The sequence below is a fragment of the Peromyscus eremicus genome, chromosome 1 (assembly GCF_949786415.1).
Source record: "Peromyscus eremicus chromosome 1, PerEre_H2_v1, whole genome shotgun sequence".
Taxonomy (NCBI): Eukaryota; Metazoa; Chordata; class Mammalia; order Rodentia; family Cricetidae; genus Peromyscus; species Peromyscus eremicus.
Genome location: NC_081416.1, coordinates 109,620,934 through 109,642,770, shown reverse-complemented (window position 1 = coordinate 109,642,770; position 21,837 = coordinate 109,620,934). Strand labels below are relative to the sequence as shown.

At 37.8% G+C, this 21,837-nt stretch overlaps 1 protein-coding gene across 14 annotated transcripts in view; it reads left to right on the top strand.

The window, feature by feature from the left end:
- The window catches only part of Picalm (phosphatidylinositol binding clathrin assembly protein), a 90,902-nt gene that overhangs the window by 29,921 nt on the left and 39,144 nt on the right, over positions 1 to 21,837 (top strand). For all 14 annotated transcript variants that reach the window (XM_059271584.1, XM_059271569.1, XM_059271576.1 and 11 more), the window contains exons 2-5: positions 5,228 to 5,370; positions 11,005 to 11,080; positions 15,413 to 15,515; positions 21,353 to 21,446. In XM_059271584.1, coding sequence (XP_059127567.1) covers positions 5,228 to 5,370; positions 11,005 to 11,080; positions 15,413 to 15,515; positions 21,353 to 21,446 — 416 coding nt within the window. The remainder of the gene's footprint in view (positions 1 to 5,227; positions 5,371 to 11,004; positions 11,081 to 15,412; positions 15,516 to 21,352; positions 21,447 to 21,837) is intronic.

Sequence of the window (21,837 nt, the reverse complement as noted above, 5' to 3'; positions counted from 1 at the left end):
CCACTGACTGAGCTGCCTGACTTATTGAAGATGTGAATACTAAATGTCTTTGCTTAGGTTTCTGAGGTTGGTGTAGGGAAGTCTAATTAGGCTGGTGGCCTTGGGCTAGGAATTTGGTTATAAGATGGATTAAACCATTTGGTAACTGTTCAAATTTTTTTGTACATTCTGAAAAATACAGAACTGTTGTTTTATGTTTATACTATTTTTCTTACTTTTGTTGTTAAGTAGTTATAATTTAGGACTTGTTTTAAATTGGGTAGTTGCTTCTGGGCATAATAATACACATGTATAATCTCAGTGTTTGGGATACTGAGACAGGCAAATTATGAGTGTAAGGTTCTCTTGGGCTACATAGTGTGTCCTTGTCTCTTAAAGTTCTTGAGCATCCTTTCTATACGTTTCTTAAATGTCCTTATCATTTACAACGATTTTGTTCTAGACATAAATCTGTCACTTAGTTCCTGTGACCTCCTTACAAGAGACTGGTCTATATAAATAGAACTAGTATCTGGTTTCTCAGATGCTAATTCTAGTTACAAGTTGGGGGAATGTATTAATAATAAAGGCAAGAACATTTTGTTTGGTAATTGATGATTCTATCAACTTTCTGTGAGAAAAGTAGTTATTCACTGTTGTGAATTTTTTTCATGACATTAATTCTAGAAATTCTCATTATCTGAACCTACATGCTGCTTTGTTGTTGTTTTTAGTTTTTGAGTGTGGGGGTTTGGAAATTGTTAATGAAATGTTGATGAAGGACGTCAGTTTTTATATTCTTGAGGTAAATTTTCAGAAATTTGACATGCACGTCAACTTTGTTATAGAGTTTTTGTTTTCAAGAAATATATCTCCTGGGACTGTGCATGGTTGACAAATGCCTTTAATTCCAGCACTTGGGAGACAGAGGAAGGTAGGTTTCTGGGAGTTGGAAGTCCGCTTGATTTACATAGGAAGTTCCAAGCCAGCCAGGGATACACAGTAAGATCCTGTCTAAACACACACACCCCAGACCACACCACCACCAACAACAACCCCACTCAGTGAATCCTGGATTCAGAGTGGGATAAGTAATAGCCATTGAAATTCTCAAAAATGAGAGTTTTGTTAGAAAGTTTGCTTTTGACTAGTTACAGGTGGAAAAAGGATTTTCCTTTCATAATTGGTGCCATTAGGTGGAAATTTCATAGAGAAGAATTACCTGTGTGAAGAGAGTGACTGGCTGAATTAAGGAACTGTGGAGAAATACAGTAGTTTATACAGTTCCTCACTTTAGTAATAGTTGTGTCACTTTAGTGTTGCATTTGGTCTGTTGTGATATATAATCTTATCATGAATTCTTACTTCATTTTTCTTGTTTTGTTGTATGTGAAATATTACCTTGCAGCCTCTGGTGTTCTTTCCATGTGATTGCTTCTAAGCCAAGCAGATTTCATAAGGGTTATATTGAAAACTTGTTAGGGAAACCTTGAAATTTGAAAATTGTACAATATGGATTTGGGTTTGTTTTTCAACTTTTTGACAAGATCAAGTAGCTGTAACCTGTTGGTTTAATATAACTAAGAAACACTATTTTAGGTGGATGGATTCATCCTGTCTCCTTCCTTCCTTTTTCTCCCATATTGCCTATCTTCCTCTTTTTCCCCTTTCTCTTTGCCTATTTTTTTTTTTTTGTTGTTGTTGTTTGTTTTTTGAGATAGGGTCTCACACTAGCTCAGACTGGCCTTAACTTCTCTATGTAGCTAGCCTTGATCTTGTGACAGCCCTCCTGCCTGGACTACTGTGCCCAGTTAGGTGTTTTCTTAAAGTTAAATATATATCCAGGGTATGCCTGTAATTCCCAGTACTTAGGAGACAGGCAGGAAGTTGGAGGCCAGCCTGATCTACATGGAATGTCAGGTGAACCTGTGCTAAATAAGTACACTTTCTATACATACCAATATGAGTGTATTTATTTAAGAAATACGAGTGACTGTTGTATATACGTGGCATTGTTTCAGGCCTCTAGGGAAATAGTGGAGCACAAAGCAACTCTTTCCACACAAAAATGAAGAGTTTAGAGATAGTAAACAAATTGAGATGAGTTAAGTAGTAACAAGTATATAGTGGAGTAGGTAACGATGGCATGAAGTTACAGAAGTGCCCTAAGTATTTGTTAAGATGAATTAATAAAGAAGTTTATCAGATAAATGTGACAATTTCAGCAAAGATTTATAGAAAGAAAGTGAAAAAGCAAGTATCTGGGAGAAGAGCATCCTTCATTATTGGCAGTCTTAGTTGTGGTGGGGGTATTGGTTGTGCTTTGCAGAATAGTTCATCTCCCACTTTGATAGTCATGCTGACAGCATTCCTCAGACATTGTGGTAGCCCCCTTCCCAATTTCAGATTGAGGATTCAGAGTCTCCACACTGAGATAAAAAGAGGTAGACTTTTCTGAGGTTTAGAAGATGGGATGAGAAAGCTTGACTTACTGATGTGTAGAATGTATGTCTCTATTAACGGATGCAGAGAGAAGAGGTAGGAAGAATACTTTTGGGCAGTTTGATGGCAGGTTTAACTTTGGAAATAAAAAGATACCCAAGGGGGGGGGGCTGGGCGGTGTGCACACATTTAATCCCATCACTCTGGAGGCAGAGGCAGGCGGATCTCTGTGAGGCCAGCCTGGGCTACAGTGTGAGTTCCAGAACAGGTGCAAAGCTACACAGAGAAACCCTGTCTCAAAAAAAAAAAAAAAAAAAAAAAAAAAAAAAAAAAAAAAAAAAAGGAAGAAGAAAGAAAGATGCCCAAGGGGTTGGGGAAATGGATCAGTTGGTAAAATGATTGCTGTATAAGTATGAGGATCTGAATTTGGATTCCCAGCACTCCTGTAAGTAGCTGGACATAGAGGTGGGCACCTTTTACCCTAATGATGGGGGAATACAGAGGCAGGAAGATGTCAGGGGCTTGCTGGCCAGCCAGTCAAGTTGAAACAGGTTCAGTGAGAGAGAGAGACCCTGTCTCAAAACAGGATAAGACACCTGGCATTGATCTCTGGCCTATGCGTATGCCCACATGCATGTACATTGTATACACTTGATCACATACCCACATGAGCACATACACAAATCACATACAACACCAAACAAAATAATTAATGATATTTTGAGACAATAGTTTACTATATTTCAGAACTTGAATAGTTTCTCAGGGTAGTTTCTGGAAGGATATAGAAGAAAAATCTAAGGATATAAAGCTAAATAGGAGGAAGGGGGTGGGGACAGAAGTTTAGTTTCTTAAAACTAAGAATCAGGTCAGACCAGAGTCAGGTGTCATAGGAGGCTGAAGCAGGAGAATCATGAATAGAACCAGCCTGGCTATATAGGGAGACTCATTCTTTAAACAAGGAAGTAAGCAGTCCTAGGTAGGCTTTGGCCCAACAGATTATGTTTGGAATAAAGCAAGCATTAGGCATTCAGTGCTATAGAACAGGTGTAAATAGTATGAAGGTTCAGAGAAGGCAGATTGGATTCCTTCATTTTTTTTTAACTCTCAGAAGCCAGACCTTTCACACTCAAGTTGAATTTACTGTTTTGTTTTTGTTACAATTGATTTGAGTTGTTAAAACTTTTGTCATTCAACTGTTCTGTAGGCCTTCTGTTTCATTGTGTGGGGCTTTGTTCTTCAAGCCATATTGGCTTTGGGTCTACTTGAGTTGTTAGCAAATGTTACTAATTGGATCTACTAAAGTAAGCATTTTAAAGAATCGCAAGCAAATAACTATTTTTAATTACATTGTTATTTCTTGCAAGCAATCAAGGCCAAGTTAGGTCATTGGAATTCATCTTGAGTCATTTTCCATTAAACAGTTAAAGTGAACAATTAATCAGTCATTAATAAAGTGAATTATTAATCAGTCAGGGGTAGTTATAACATATTTTATACACATTTTAAAAGTAAAACAAATCATGTCTGACTCTACCTTTCTATTCTCTAGAATGGGTCTTAGTTTGGATTTCCTATATTGAATTTGCCACTAAAAATTTTAAAGCCGATTGTAAGTAAAATTCTGAGGTCCAGTAAGAATTTTATTTTTTCTATTTTGGGTACTCAAGTAGCTGTGTGCTAGACTATTTTATAATAATGCTTTTGCGTTTGAAATAAATCAAATTGGAATTTAGGCCAGACATGGTAGCACATGCTTAATCTCAGCACGCAGGCAGTTGAGTTCTCTGTGAGTTTGAGGCCAGGCCTGGTCTACATAATGAATTCCAGGATTCCAGTGCTACATGGAGAGACCCTGCATCAAACAAGCAAACAAATAAGTAATGGGTAGAGAGACCCTGCCTCAAATAAGTAAATAAATAAAATAAAAATAAAATTGGAACTTTAGCAGTATGAAGTATTTTTAATTTGGAAACTTGAATGTTTTCAGTTTTTGTCAGAATTAGCTAGCTGATAAGAATGGCTACCTGAGTTAACTCAGTAGGATTGAGGGGGAACAAGAATGAGCCATAGTTTACATAAACTTAAGATTTCTCCTGTCACAGACATGTCTCTATTCCTTTCCTGCTAGTACAAACAGCACCATAGAGCAGACACTTGTACAGGTGGCCAGCCTTTTTCCTGCTCAAGCTTCTAGATATGTGATTTCTTTTGATAGATTTTTTTAAAAAGAAAAACATACAGATTTAACTCTAAAGGGATGAATACAGCCAGAATTGTAATGTCGAAAGTTATAGGTAGTAAGGCTGAGGTAACTCCTTAGTGTTCCAGAGCAGTTCCTTTTGAGATGAATAAGGCCTCTGAAGCTGAATAACACCTAAGGGAGCTGACTTAATATTCTGATACTGATCATTTATGTAAGACTAACAAGTACTACTCTGATTTACTCTCTATGAATTTATTTATTACCAGTTAATTGTATTGTGTATATGTGCAAATGTGCATGCCACATAAGATTGAACGTGCGTGTGCGTGTGCATGTGCGTGTGCGTGTGTGTGTGTGTGTGTGTGTGTAGGTAGGTCCAGCTCCCTCACACTCTTTGGGTCCTGGGTTTTAAACTTGGGTTATCAGGCTTGGTAACAAGTGCCCTTACCTGCTGAGCCATCCTGCCAGCCTTCCTGAAAGAATTTTAACAGTTTGTCCAAACTGTTGTTCTACTTTGTTAGATTTTTTTTATACTTGTTACTGCACTAGCAGTAAATCAAAATGAGAGAATAAATTAACCTTTTTCTTTTTAAATTACAGACCTAATTCAGTGTACAAATGAGATGAATGTGAACATCCCACAGTTGGCAGACAGTTTATTTGAAAGAACTACTAACAGTAGTTGGGTGGTGGTCTTCAAGTCACTCATTACAACTCATCATTTGATGGTGTATGGAAATGAGGTAAGAATAACTGTTTTTAAAAAGTATTTTATTTATTATTGTGTGGGGTGGGAGGCTGGGCTTCAGGGGTCAAACTCAAGTCATCAGGCTTACAGGGCATCTGTGTACGTGCTGAGACATCTTGCCAGCCCAGGAAAAACTTGGTAAGTATGTCAAAAACTGACAAGTATATTGATATAATTACTTATTATTTAACTTGCTTTGCTCATTGAAACTTCGATGATTACTCCTGCAGCTGAATGTAGATAAAAAGAGCAAGTTGTATGGCCAAAAATAAAAATCTTAGATCCTGCAACTTGAAGAAAAATGGTGAATAATCTAGAAAGTAGAACATAGGTCAGGGCACGCAGGACTTCAATAATGAAATGAAGAAGCAGAGATAATTCCAAGCATTAGGTTCCATAAGCAGCACTGGTTTTTACAGTCTTCATTTATAAACTTTATGTCCATATCTACCTGATTATTATCATCATCATCATCATTATTATTATTATTACCATTACCCATTGAGTTACTGTCTGACTGCATGTGGTTGTCTTTGGAAATACTTTGCTTAGTGGAGGATTATGCTGTTGAGTACTAAAGTGATATTTTGCTGAGAGGGACTGATAAAGAATGTCTTCATTATCATAGAGGGGTTCCTGGTGCCTTTGCTGCTCAGAATGGTAAACCAGTAGTACCTACATAGAGGCCTTGATGGATTTTCTGTCTGGAAAGAATCATCTTGTTTTCCATGACAGCCTATCAATCACTGTTTGGTTCTTAACCTTGAATGGGTTTCTGAGCTGCTCTGTTTACTTGTGACGTTACATTTAATGAAGCTGTTGTGGAATAATTGAATGAAACTAGATAAATCTATATTAGTAATTTGGAAAGAAAAGATGCATCCCAAGATAGTTCTCAAGGGGATGAGAAAGGCTTTCTTATCCTGTTAGATTTCTGAAGATCATGGTTTTCTGACATCTGTCATTTACTTACTATCTTTTCTTAGGCTTTTCAATCAGGGGAAACTCTGCTCTTCTTTGACAAATACCAATTCAGCATTACTAAAGTCCAGAATTAAAGAGACATTTTCCTGCAGCTATATTACTCCAACAAATCTTAATTCCCCTAAGGCAGCTAAGTGTGTGCCTTGCTTTGCTTCTCCCATCTTTCCCCTGCACTCATCTTTCTCTTTTTTCTTCTCAACTCAGGTTTATCCAATGGCAACTCTGTAGCCTGTGACAAGGTGTACATAGGGTTCCTTTATGCTGTGATTATGGGAATACCATAGAATGGTAGCTCTTATCAGGGAAGGAAATAATGTTTCACCCTAGAACATTTGTTCACAACTAGAAGAGATCAGCTATTACCTGGTCGGTAGAGGTCATGACTATTCTTGTAATAGATAGGATAGAATCAAGGGATGATCTGTCCCAATTGCTACTAGTGTTAAGGTAGAGAAACCTGGACACAGAAAGAAAAATCTCTAAAGGTTGATTTTCTGTCTCAGGGTCTTAACATGGGATAGCTAGGAACTCCTATCTTATTTTCTGCATAATAGTTAAGTGGCTTGAACAAGTCATTTCTGTCTGCTTTACATTTCTTGTATTATGAAAATACCAGAATGAATAAGTAAAATTAACCTAGGCTTCTTAAACTTTTCCACTCATGACTCCCCTTTGCCCAAGAGAGTTTTATGTGATTTCAGGTATATGGGTATATAAAATATGTGTATTAAGTCTAGTGGAATGGCTTAGTGGGTTAAGGCACTTGCTACAAGCTTGGCCCCCTGAGTTATATCCCCAGACCTCACATTCTAGGAGGAGAGAATAACTGCACAAAGTTGTCTTCTTACCCCTACAAGTGGGCTGTGGTATGAGTGTACACATACACACAAAATGTAAAAAAAGAAATTAGGTATACAGATCCTATACTTTATACAGATAATATACTTTATATTGATAACAAAGTATAAAGAAGTATATTTTAAACAATTTTATATAAAACTTTATCATTCATTAAAATACTCAAGTTGTATGTTAATGGTGTAAATATGATTTTTTGTATTTACATAAAGAATTAAATTGTGGGGCTGGTAAGATAGCTCAGCAGGTGAAAGTGTCAAGCTTGAGAACCTGAGTCAGTACATGGTATGTACATGGTGGAAGGAGAGAACCTGCTCCTGCAAGCTGTCCTCCTCTGACCCTCCACACATGCACTGTGGCTTTCTACCCACCTCCCCACTCTACCACTGCACACATCCTGAACACACAGTAAATAAGGGAAGAAAGCTGAAAAAAATAACTTAAGCCTTGGATAAATATTTGATATTGCAGGATATAAACATCTTCAGAGTTTTTACAGTTGATTGATACATTGATTTTAGAATCATCAATGTTGAGAAAGCTACTTCTCATTATACATTCTACAAAATGGCAGAAGTATGCTTAGGGTTGTCTCAGAAATTGTTAGAAATTTTTTCCTAATCTTAAACCAAATTTTAAAAATCATTTTAAAAATTACATGTATTTCTGTTTGTTTGCATGTGCACACATACACTACCACAAATGTGTGGAGGTCCGAGGACAGTTTCAGAGAGTAATTTATAGTCTCTGAGGATTGAATTCAGGATATCTGGCTTGACAGCAAACACCTATACTCGGCTGGGGCATTTCAATGGCCTTTAATGTTTTTTTGTTTGAAACTCGAGTTAACAATTCAAACAAAAATTTTTAAAATCAAACATTCTGACACAGTGACGTCTAAAGATTATTCAGATGATATATGCTGAGGAATGACAGAAAATATTAAGAGGTTTCTTTGTGGGAGCCCATTTTCAGGTTCCTTGTGACGTTACCCAGCAGGTCTGCATAGAGGATGATTAGGACCACCGGCCTGAGTGCAGGTGTCTGAGATGGTCTGCACTTGGCTGTGCTGGGGGGAGGTCTTTTGCTCCACCCCTTGGCGTTTCTATAAATACCCTGGGGCAGAGACAATCAGGGCTGTTGGAATAGGTTCCAGGCCCTCTCCAGGCTATCATGTATTCTCTATCTGTTTATCTCCACAATCTGAATTTTTCTATCTAATATTTCCTGCTGCTTGCACTCCAGAAAACTCTGGGGAACTGTGGGGTTGGTGGATAAATGCCCCACAATTCTTTTTTATAATTATATCATGATTGTATAAGAGCAGAAAATTTTGTCTTGTGTATGTGAAGTCACAGTAGTTCATGACACACGGTGGTCTCATCTAAGCGAGACATTCAGGCAGTATTAGTTGGTGTCCAATGGTGTGATGGCATGCACAGAGCAAAGTGTGTGTGTTATGTGTTCATAACCAAATGAATGCTTCCAGAAACACTGGATTTAGTATGTTTTTTATTTTAAATTAATTTTGGTTCTTGCCCATTTAGAACCCTTTTACTGTTGCCAGAATTTTCACAACTCCCATGTTCAGTTCTGTTAACCATATGCAGTCTTACCCACAGTTTAAGAAAGAATACATTACAGCATAATAAATTGTTGGTGACTAAAATTTGTAGCTAAAGGTTCCAAAAAAGGAAGTGTAGTGCTTTTAAACATTTTATTATGAAAAATTTCAAGCATACTGAATCAGAAAGGCTATTGCATTAATTGCTTATGTACCTATCAGGCAGCTTAAACATTACCAATATTTTGGCATTTTTGAAATGATACTTTTAGGATGATGAGTTCTGAACTACACCAAATGAGAAACTGTGAAACCTTGCTATTTGTCAGATGGGTGGCATAATGCTTGAGTTACTAGGTTGCTTTTAGAGACATAAATCAAAACTTCATTAAAGCCATGAGATTTATTACTCCTAAAGACTTGTCTGAAATGTCTTGATATAAAATACATGTTATACTAGAGTATGAAGGGAAGAAAAATTGTTATGAAAGCCTGTGAAAATCACAGTTATGTTTTTATGTTTTTAAAACAGGCTTTTTTCAGGATAAAGATGAAACATAGGTCTCATTTATAAAATGCTTGCTTGTCAGTTTGGGGTGATGTCATATGAAGGTCAGACAGGGGGACAGAGTAGTTGGTAGTAAGCTACTACATGTTTGAAAACAGTGGGGAGGGGAAAGGGAACCCGAAGAAGTGAAATGAGAGACGTTCCCCTCTGTGTGTCTGGAGTTGTATTGAAGTACAGTTAGGGTAATGTACTATGGTCACTTTGGAGAACATTTTGAGGGTGTTTTGAAGAGATGTACTTTTTATAGACGCCAGCCTAATAGTCTAGCCTAAGGTATATCCTGACAATTTGGATTTGCGTGTGGATACCAAATACAAAGATGGCAGTGTATTGTTAATAGAGAATTTTAGGAGGGACTAAATATCTATAAACGAATAGCTATGCAATTGTTGGAATACTAGGCTATTTATAGCAGATGTGTAGTAGGGGATCATTTTGTTGAGTTGTATATATTGAAAAAGAGTACTGTATGGTACTTCTGTAAATTAGTTTTTAAAAGTATTTTGTTTGTTTGTTTGAAACAAAGTCTTGCTGTGCATTCCTGGCTTGCCTAGAACTCACTTTATATCATATCTATGGCTATTCTTGAACTTGTGCCAGTATCTGACTGTTGAATTGCATGTTTGTACACCATATCTGACTTACTTTTTTGTTGTAGCCAGGGCTTGCTTCAGATTCTTCATCCTATTTCCTTAGGCTCCTGAGTCTTAGGAGTGCATTACACTTAGCCTGTAAATTTCAAATATATTATAAAATTGTATCAGTGTGTACATACATAAATTGTCAGAAAGTGTGTAGAAACTATACCTGCTTCAACAAAGTAGTCACCTTTGGTGAGAGATGGAGGAAATGAGATTAAAGAGTTGTGTTTTCAATGGAGTCCATGATGCTGTGATTGTATCATAAATCCTGAAGTGAGTGGTTTAATGTGTTTTAACCTAGTCAGTGGAGAAGGAGTTCTCTTTAACATTGTCTTGTATGATTAGGAATATTTTGGTTTTTAAAAATCACAAAAATTGTGACCTCCGAAAATCCAGCTGTTGGAGCTAGAGAGATAGCTTGGTGAGTAAAGTGCTTATTGTGCCAAGATGGGGACCTGAGTTTGGATCCCCAGAGCCCAGTGCTTAAGATGAAGCTGGGTGAAATAATGTGTAAGGCTCTGTCTAAAAATAAAAAATAGAGCTGCTGAAACAGTTCAGTAGGCAAAGCCACTTGCTACCAAGTGTGAGCATCTAAGTTTGTTCTCTAGAACTTGCATGGGGGAGGATGGAGCTGACCCCCGGAGGTTGTCCTCTGACCTCCCCATATGTGTCATGGCATGTCATAGAAAACAGAATAAATAAATGAGTTAAAAAGTACAGAAATGATCTGGTTATTCTTATGTGTCCTGCTATGCTATAGTAAAGACAAGTATTGATCGTAGTTTATAAGTGCTTAATTCATTTAATTATTTTGACTTTAGTATTGCAGGTGTGGTCACCAGGTTGTAATAAATGTCTGTACTGATGAAAACTATTATGTTTTTATGTTTATGTGAGGATGGGAAATTGAAATAAGCTCACTGAAATAGGTTAACTATCACTTTCCTCCTACTTTCAAATTAAAAGTTTATAAGATGGCAGTACCATAATTTTTTGTAATTGTTTGTTTTCCAGCGTTTCATTCAGTATTTGGCTTCAAGAAACACATTGTTTAACTTAAGCAATTTTTTGGATAAAAGTGGATTGCAAGGTAAAGACTTTTTTTTTCTGAAAAACCAAGAGTAACCCCATATAATGATTATTGCAGCATTTAACTATATTTACATATTGATGTTTCAAATCACATTTTAGTGAATGCCTTTTAATTGAACTTAAGGTTGATGTTGTAGTTAGCACCTTAATCTCTGAGAGGCAGTGCAGGGTGGTTGCAAACATGGACTCTGGAGCTGCACTGCCAATGCTTTACCATTTAGAACTACATGGACTTGAGCAAGTTTACTTGACCTCTGTGTTTGTTGCTGTCTGTAAAATTAGAAATGATGATAGTCACTGCTCAGTAGTTGTTATGTGGCTTAACTTAGTTAATAACTAACCCTAAAGTGCTTAGGATAATGCCGGGCACACTATATGAATATTTACCTTAACTGTTCTCACTGCTTTTCTAAAACTGGTTTTGTTTTATTACAAAAAATATAGTTGACATTATACATTGTAGGGACAAAGTTGAGTATAGTGTTATTGACATTGATAACATGACTGTTCCTTTTTTATTTAACTTTAAAAGATTTTTCATGGTCTATATTCAATATATGTGTTACATAACAACACTTTTACACAAGTATAGATTTTGAGTTGAGCACGCCCACCTGATACCTCCTGTGCTTCTCTTAACAGTTCCCCTTTTTTCACTTTGAATCTAGTTACTTTAAATTGCCATATTTGGTTATAGCCATCTATGTCCATTCTGTCTTAATGGGTCTGTTGTCCAGAACTGGGACATTAATATTATAGACTGTCAGAGCTAGGAAGGACCACAAAAGGATTGCTAACCTATTTGGTAATATTAACAGAGAAGTTCAGTCTGGGAAGTATCTTCAGAGGTGAGACCTGTTCAGGGCTTGGAGAGGTGGAAGATATCCCTTATTCTACGTTCACTTGTACAGATGTACAAATTTTGAAATATTCAAGATTGTGATAGGAAAAATGAGTATGAACTGAATGTATGCATGACACATTGGAGAACATGTAGTGGTAGACAGCCCTCAAGAAGCTATTCAAAACCAAACAGAAGGCTTTGATGGGCTTAAATTTTATAATGTAGTAAGGAACCTGGGAAAGATTTTGTAGGGGAGAAGAAAGTGTGTGCTGTAAGGACAACAGCCCAAGGTGAAGTTGGGTTAGAGAGACTGATTTTTGTAGCCATTGAGACTGCAGTCATTGCCCTGTCCTATAGTGAGGTAATGAGTGCCGAGACTATAGTTCTCACAGTGGCAAAATGAGAAGAACTTGGTGCATTTAGTTCAATGCGTGTTTTCTTTTGCTAAATGCAAGTATGACTTAGCATGAACGAAAATACTGCTTATAATGAGTCTGCTTCCAGTGATTCTGGAATATAAATGCATAGGAACCAGTGTTACAGAATTTAATTAATTAATATTAATTTTAAAAGATTTATTTATTTATGTTATGTGTGTATATCTGCATATTTGGATGCACACACATGTGTGGCTTCCCTTGGAAGCCAGAAGAAGGCAGAGGGCATCAGATCCTATGGAGCTGGAGTTGGAGGTGATTGTGAGTGCTGGGAACTCTGGTCCTCTGTAAGAATAGCAAGAGATATTAACCTTTGAGGCATTTCTTCTGCCCCTCATTCAGTTTATTTTAATAAGAGGAGCATACTAAGGGGGAAAATAGCAATACTCCCTTTTTTGTAATATTAAGAATTTTTTAGTTTTTTGGAACAGGGTTTCTCTGTGTAGTTTTGGTGCCTGTCCTGTAACTCGCTCTGTAGACCTGGCTGGCCTCAAACTCACAGAGATCCACCTGGCTCTGCCTCCCGAGTGTTGGGATTAAAGGTGTGCGCCACCACCACCCGGCATTAAGAATATTTTTAAAAATTAAAACTACAGAACAGACTGATAGGTATAATAAAAATGGGGCTTCTCTTTCAGGGAAGATAGAAACTGCTTGTTTATCCTCTCCATTTTTTTGTTGCTTTTGCTTTTGTTTTGTTTTTTGAAACAGGGTCTTAGTAGCTCAGGCAGGCCTGGACTTCATGACAGTCTTTTGCCTCAGCCTCCCAAGTGTTGGAATTATAGGCATGACCATCATATCCTACTTTGCTTGCATATCCTCCCCCCCCCCCCCCCACACACACACACAGAGTTTCTCTGTGTATTTTTGGTGCCTGTCCTGGATCTTGCTCTGTAGACCAGGCTGGCCTGGAAAAATCACAGAGATCCACCTGGCTTTGCCTCCTGAGTGCTGGGATTAAAGGCATGGGGCACCACTGCCTGGTGCTTGCAGATCTTTTTATTGATACTTCTTGGTTCTTGTTTAACTTTTACTTTAAATCTTTTGGTGAAAAAAATGTATACAAACAGTGGCTATAGAGTTTAAACATACAGTTGGTTTTTGTTTCATTAGTTACTAATTTTCATTTCCTTGAGGTGAAAAATTAAACAAATTTGTCTTAATATTTCTAACTTGTATTTTTATTTTATGTGTGTGCCTACAGAGGCTGGATAAGGGCATTCGATCCCTTGAAACTGGAATTACAGATGGTTGTTAGCTGCCATGTGGGTGCTGGGAGTTGAATCTTGGTTCTTTGTAAGAGGAGCTGGGCCTCTTAACCACATAGCCATCTTTCAAGATCCAGAAATTAAGTAGTTAGTGGTAAAGATTTTTAGACTTTTATTCTTTTTATGAAGAGGTAGATTAGTTGTGTAGCATTTCAGCCTACCTTATAGAATATATTCTTGGTGAGATGGCCCAGTAGGTAAGGGCACCTCTTGCCAAACCTGACCCTGGTTGATTCCCAGACCTACATGGTGGAAAGAAAGCAGAGTTTTGCAAGTTGTCTTTTGGCCTCCATGTGCATGCAGTAGCCAGGAACATGCACACATACACAGACACACATGTATACAGACAGACACATACATACACTTATTTATATATGTTTTTAAAACATACATTCTAGCCAGGTGATGGTGGTACACCATCTTTAATCCCAGCACTTGGGAGCCAGAGAGAGTTGGATCTCTGAGTTTGAGGTCTACAAAGTGAGTTCCAGGACAACCAAGGCTACATAGAGAAACACCCTCTCTTGACAAACCAAAACAAACAAATAAATATATATTCTATAAAGTTTTTAGCAATAATATTAAATAATAGTTAACATTTATTCATTGAGATTTTTGGAAAGTAATTTTGATAACTGGTGTACCAGTGTTTTGTTGGGTGGAGTCTGGTGTATAAACTATAAGCAAACTAGTCTAGTCAGTAGGATAGACCTGCTTTATAATCAGTAGCTACTAGTTATATTTGAGGGAATGATACTGGAGCATGAAAGGTTAAAGAGAACTTTTAAGTAAGTTGATTGAGGCTTGAAGAGCAGGAAGTATTTTCCCTGTCAAGATAAGGAAGACTAGATTAGGGGAGAGAACAGCATGGACCACAAACCCAATAGCGTTTTGTCAAGTACATTAACAGGGATGAAACTGGGTGGCAGCAGTAATTCCTTTCCCCCCTTGTCTGTTTTGTTCTGACTTTCCAAATACCAAATCAAGTTGTACGTGCGCTCGCGCGTGCGCATGTATATATGCCCACATGCGTGTTGTTATTGTCTTTTTACAAAGCAGAGATCAAGTCAAATTCAATCTGTTCGAAGAAGCCGAGTTAAAAGAAACTGACTTATTTTTCATCAAGGAGCAAAAATTTATAGACCTTTGACCCAGACAGTAGCTAAAATACATGGTTTCTGGTATCTTAAAAAATAATACTGATGAGATGTTGCTGATTATGATGAAACAGTGTTAGAATGATTTATATAAATTTACAATTTATTGAAAATACTCATAAAACTCTGTCTTCAATATATATATTACTTTCCTTTTTATGGGACAGTGCTTTTCTTATTTCTTACAAGGTTGGCACATGTGAGTACACTTGTCCTAAATAATACACAGCTAAAGGTTTCACAACTATAAAAATAGAAACTTGATTTGATTTGAGGGGTGGAATTATGGTTCTGCTAGGTGTTAAGATTGAGTTCTGAGGTTCTTAAATCATGAAATAGAACATGTTTTTCTAACTCCTGAAAAGTCAAATATAGGCATATGGGTCAGATGAAGCAAAACAGATTTATTTTTAGTGAAATTGTATGGGAAAAGTTTTTAAAGCCATATATAATACACTTGACTTTTAATATGACTCTAAACAATTTTAGGAATTTAGTGTGAAACTTATTACCTAATTTGCATCGCTGAATGTAGTTGGGGTATCATTTTTTGCTGTTGAATTATAAAGTTGTTTTAATAGATAAACTTTAGATTTTAATCATTCATGAAACTTTGTTTTACAGGGTATGATATGTCTACATTTATTAGACGGTATAGTAGATATCTAAATGAAAAGGCAGTTTCATACAGACAAGTTGCATTCGATTTCACAAAAGTGAAGAGAGGGTGAGTTATATTTTCATTTCTAATTCGGATATCAAATACTACAAAACAAGAATTATACATTGTGAATTACAGAACTTTACCCAGTTTTATAGTTAAACTTTATTTTTCGTTGGAGGAATGCCATATACTTTTTGTAGTGTAGAATTTTTTTAAAGTTCTATTTATCATTATAACAACTTTATTGAGTTACAGTTCTCATGATTAAAAATTCATCCTTTTAAAATTTATAGTTAATTTTTAGTATGTTTACAAAATTATGTGACATAACCCTACTGTATGATTTCATTTCTTATATTTGTTCCCCTAGCCCCCATCTCTATTTTCCACCCACTCAGTTGATTATGTTCAGTTTTTCTGGTTACTTTGCTATTCCATAGGCATTTTAGGATCAGTATGTCAATTTTGGTAGGTAAAACAGCCAAGAATTTTAATTAGTTCTTTTGGTTACAGACAGGGCCTCACGTTTCCCTGGCTGGCCTTGAGTTCTCAAGAGATCTGTCTGCTTCTGCCTCCTGAGTCCTCGTCTTGCTTGCAGCCAGGATTTTAAAGTAGGAATCACTGAATATGTAGATCTGTCTGGGCCACTTGTAGCACGTTTAGTTTCTAACAAACATAAGATGTCTTTCCATTCATTTTTTCCTTTACTGTTTGTGGCCGGTTGTGATAGCGTATGCCTATAATCCAAGGGTTACAGAGGAGAAAGGCAGGGCCGTCACCGTCACCAGTTTTCTTTATTACTTCTGGTCTCGGTCTCTGTCTCTGTCTCTTTCTCTATCTCTGTCTCTCCCTCCCTCCTCCCTCTCTCTCTCTCTCTCCCTCCCTCCTCCCTCTCTCTCTCTCTCTCTCCCTCCCTCTCCCTCTCCCTCTCCCTCTCCCTCTCCATCTCTCCCTCCTTCTTTCTTGAGAAGAAAAAAACGTTGTCATAGTACAAGGATTGAGATGGATGAGAAAGTACAGATGTCCAGACACCAACTGCATTGTGTGGCTGTTCTGATGGTCTTAAATGTGCCAAAGGTACCACCAGTATGCATCATAGTTTTCCATTGCTGCCCATTAGTTCTTGATCCTGAGGCATGAAAAAGTGATGAAGAGCACCCTGGCTGCCATGCTCACAGTACAACTCGTGACAAAGCCCATCTTGATATAGTTTAAGCAGCTGGGCTGGGGTTGCTTGTTGGTGATCACCTGTATTGCTCAGCTCTATACCTCATACCAAAATCTAGGCAAAAGTAGGCAGAAGGCAAAGAGTGCTTGTGTCACAGGGGAAACCAGGGGTTCACTTTCATAGCACTCATTTCAGGAGCCCAGGACTGAGAACTGCGCCCTTTGGATCCTAGGCCCTGCCATTGAGAACATGCTGCTATAAGCCACTTAGAGGTAGACGGCTTTGGGAGTGACTGCGGCTCTTAGGCCAGGGCCTACAGTGTCCATATATATATATATATTCCCAAAAATGAGTTATCATCCTGTGTGCATGGTGGAGTGGTAGCTGTGTATGCCATGGCACATGTGTGGAGGTCAGAAGACAGCTTTATGAAATTGGGTCTCTTTTCCCACCCTTATGTGTGTGCCTTTTTCAGCTGAGACGTCATGCATATAAAAGTTGAGTATAATTTTTCTGCATTATGAGTGCTGATCATCTAAGCACAAGAACTAATCACATGAATAATGTGACTAGTACTTTGATGTCTATAGTAGTGTCTTATAGGCAGTTTTTTCCCTTAGGCTGTATTATGGTAGCTCAGGAAAGAGCCATTGAAGATTTTTTTTTTAAATGTATTCATTCATTTTACATCCTGATGAAGTTTCCCCTCCCCTTTCTCCTTCCATCCCCTCCCTTCCCCACTTCCTCCCCCAATCCACTTCTCCTCAATTTCTGTTCAGAAAGGGGCAGGCCACCCATGGGTATCAACAGAGCAAGTTGAGGTAGGACTAAGCTCCTCCCCTTGTGTTAAGGCTGGCAAGGCAACCCAGTATGAAGACTAGTTCCCAAGAGCCAGCCAAAGCATTAGAGATAGCACCTGTTCCCACTGCTAGGAGTCCCACAGATAGACGAAGCCACACAATTGTCACACAGATGTAGAGGGCCTACATTGATCCCATGCAGGCTCCCTGGTTGTCAGTTCAGTCTCGGTGAGCTCCTATGAGCCTAGGTTAGTTGTTTTTGTGGGTTCCTTTGTGATGTCCTCGACCAACTGTGGCTGGTACAATCTGCTCTCTGTCTTCAGCAGGATTCTTGAGCTTGGTCCAGTGCTTGGTTGTGGATCTCTGCATCTGTTTCCATCATTTGATGGATAAAGCCTCTCTGGTGACAGTTGGGGTAGTCACCAATCTATAAATATAGCAGAATATCTTTAGGTATCATTATGTTTACTTTTTTTTTTTCCTCCAATAGTGTTTGGTTCTGTCCTAGGTCTCTGGGCCATCCAACCTCTGAGTCCTGGCACTCCAGGCAGTGTCAGGGGTGGGCTCACTATCGTGGTATGGGTCTGAGGCTGGACCAGTCATTGGTTGGCGACTCACACAGTCTCCATGCTACCCATAACACCCTACCCCACCCCTCCATCCCTGTAGGTCAAAGATATGTGGCTGGGCCAGCGTTCCAATCCCTCCACTTGAAGTCCTTCCGGTCACAGAAGGCCAGTTCAGGCTATGCATCCACCATTGTTAGGAATCCTAGCTGGGCCATCCTTCTTGACTCCTGGGAGTTTTTCTTTGCTCCAGCTTTCTACCTGATCCCGAAATGCCCCCCATTCCAGTCACCCCTTTCAGTTTTCCCCCCCTCCATCCACCCCCTCAACCTGATCCTCATGTTCCCATCTCTGCCCAACCCCAGTCCACCCACAAAATCTCTATTTCCCCTTCCCTGGGAGATCCAAGCGTCCCCCCTTAGGCCCTCCTTGTTACTCAGCCTTTCTGGTATGTGGATTGTAGTATGGCTATCTTTTACTTTACAGCTAATATCCACTTAGGAGTGAGTACATACCATGTTTGTCTTTCTGGGTCTGGGTTACCTCACTCAGGATGACTTTTTTTTTAGTTTATCCATTTGCCTTTAAATTTCGTGCTGTCATTGTTTTTTACTGCTGAGTAGCACTCCATTATGTATATGTACCACATCTTCTTTATCCGTTCTTCGGTTGAAGGGCATCTAGGTTGTTTCCAGGTTCTGGCTATTACAAATAAAGCTGTTATGAACATAGTTGAGCAAGTGTCCTTGTAGTGTGATGAGCAGTTAAAGGAACAATGAGTGTGACACCACAGAAATTTCTGGTGAATGCTTTTCCAGCTAAACTGCCTTCTAGCTTACACATCCTAGAGACCTAAACAGCTGCCTGTGTACTTCAGCTTGTTCTTGAAATTATAAACTATTTAACTCAAGTGAAATTTTTAGGGGAGGTTGTTTGTTTTTGTCTGTTTTGGAGACAGATTTTCTCTGTGTAGCCCTGACTGCCCTGGACCTGACTCTGTAGACCAGACCAGGCTGGCTTTGGACCCAGAGATCCACTTGCCTCTGCCTCCCAAGTGCTTGCATTAAAGGCATGTGCTACTACAACCTGGCTTAAAGTAGAAATCTTCAGAAAAATGTAGACATATATAAGACACTTAATAGATGAAATCAAGTTGTTGTTTTTGTTTGTTTGTTTGGTTTTTTTTTTAAAAGCCATTTTAAGTCAAGGAGAGGTGGATTGCTTACCAAACTAACTTCTACAGATTTTTATGTTACATATTTAGGCACGTTGTAGATTGTAGTAGAGAGGTTCATAGGAATCTGATTTCTATCTAACTCCTTGAACCCTGTTGAATAAACTGTTTTCCATGTGACTATTTCTGAATGAAAGAAACATTTTGAGAGTTAATGAGGTGAGAGTTTGTGATGGTAGGCTAAGATACAGAAGTAGAGGGAAGGTTGAAGATACTTTGGAGTTCTCTAAAAAAGACTAAGGATTGGTAGAAATCTTTCCTATTTTTGTGAAGTTGATAATCATGAATTTATGTGTCTGCCAGCTTGCCTAGTGGTGTGACTTTTACAAACCAATGAATTTATATGCATGCTAGGCTAGCTTGTAACATCAACTGCATCCCCCTGTGGTTTTTTTTTTTTTTAATTTGTAGTCATGTATGGATGTGAATGAATTATTTGTTCATCCAAGATAATGAATTTGCTAAGTGACTGGCTGCAAGGGAGAAAGGTGCAAGAAAATTAAGTATTTGCAATAGAATGTTTACAATAGTAATATTTGATCAAAATCGTTGTAAGGTTAAAGTTATTTTCTTAGAATGAAGTGTCAATTTAGTCTCTTTTCATTTGAGAGCTAAGGGTTGGGAAAATATACCTGTGAATATACTATACATATACATGGCTGCTATAAAAGAGACTTTGAGATAGAAAAGTTGGGTTGGTTCTTCATTTAAATGTTAAATTAAACCAAGAAGACTGAGACATTTCCAATATCTGTGATGGAGAAATGTCCAGAAAGTAAAAATAACATCAGCAAGAGGGAATTAAATGAGAAGTTATGATTTCTGGGAAGAGAGTGTGATAGTTATGTAAATAAGGACAAGCTACAAAGAGGAATTTTGTTCTCTCAAATTCCAGCAGCTGCTGTCAATCAGTGTGGTACCTGAGAGAACACAATGTTGAACATTTGATGGGTGTAATAGTGAAGCTAGCCAGGCTAAAGCTGATCAATAGCTGGCTGAGGCAGTCCAGTATTTGTTTCATTAAACTCTTGCTTTATATAACTTGTTGACATAATTCTTAGTGTGGCTTAGATTAGAGTGACTTGATAAAAAATACATTTTGTAAAACTGACTTCTTTATAACTTTCTTTTAAAAGCCTCTGATGTTTGACTCATAAGCAGTGCTCCACCCCTCCTTAGTATTGGGAAGTGTATTTAGGACCTGGTAGGCAAACACTCTAGTGCTGAGTTGCATTGTCAGAACCCCCTTTTCCATACTTTTCTATATTTTTGTTGTATGAATGCCCTCACACACGTTCCACGGTGTGTGTGTAGGTCAGAGACAGCTTTCAGAAGTTGTCCTGTTTCTCCACCTGAGTTTCTGGGGACAGGAATTTGGGCTCTTAGGCTTCTAGAAAGATGCTATAAACTTAGGTCACTGGCTGCCCTGTTCCCAGAAGTTTAAAGGTTTTATTCTGCAAAAGATTGCCCTGGAGCTTGTGATATTCCTGCCTTGATCTGTGTATGAAATGAGATTACAGACCTGGCTATGAATAAATTAAATGGAATTAACTCCTGACTCTGTAGTTCTTAACTGTTTAGTGATTTCTGACAATAGTTTCTTTTGCTTTTAAAGAAGTATAAATCTGCCTTTACATACAGGAATGATTGAAGTTCATGCCATTTCTTCTTATGATAACTACACAATCCACCTGGCTGTATAATGTAAATTTTTACTTTCATTTAAAATAATACTTTATATGAGTGGGTATTCTTTCTGCATGTATGTGTGTACACCATTTTTTTTATGCTCACAGAGACCAGAAGAAGGGTTTGTATCTCCTAGATCTGGTATTACATATGGTTGTGAGCTGCCATGTGGGTGCTAAGAATAGAACCTAGGCCTTCTGGAAGACCAACCCATGCACTTAACTACTGATCCATCTCTCCGTACACACACATGCTTCTCCCCTTTTTGGTAGCACTAGTTTTCAGCTGTTGGTTTTACATTCTTTTTATATAATCCTTACTTGAGATAAAGAGTTCAATAATGGCTTAAGAATATATGATATTTCATCACAGTCTTGTTATTTAAATAGAGAACCAAATTGGAGATCTAGTGGTGAATTGGTTTTGGTTTATTTTCTTATTAGGGCTGATGGAGTTATGAGAACAATGAACACAGAAAAACTCTTAAAGACTGTACCAATTATCCAAAATCAAATGGATGCACTTCTGGATTTTAATGTAAGTCGATATGCTTTTGTAATTCAAAATAAAACTTTATCTCCAAGTTTTCGTAATTTTATTCCATGCTGTAATACTGTTTGGCTAATGGTTGGGGTTTTCTCTGGTCCTAGAATTTTAGTTTATACAGACTAAAACAAGTATTGGGCAACGTGCTTTATTACAATTCTTCACAGGAATTTTAGATTTAAAAAATGTAAGGATTTCTTTTGTGCATAGCCTCTTCAGTATTTCACTTCTGTTTGGTAAGACTCAAAGCATGACAACTACTTAGAAATAAAAGGAGGTTCAAATCTCATTTATGATAGATTGCTATGTATTGCATAGTGGCATTGTAGTCCCTGGAATTTTTAAATGATATTATTTGGGTAGTGAGTGTTGACTAAGTGTT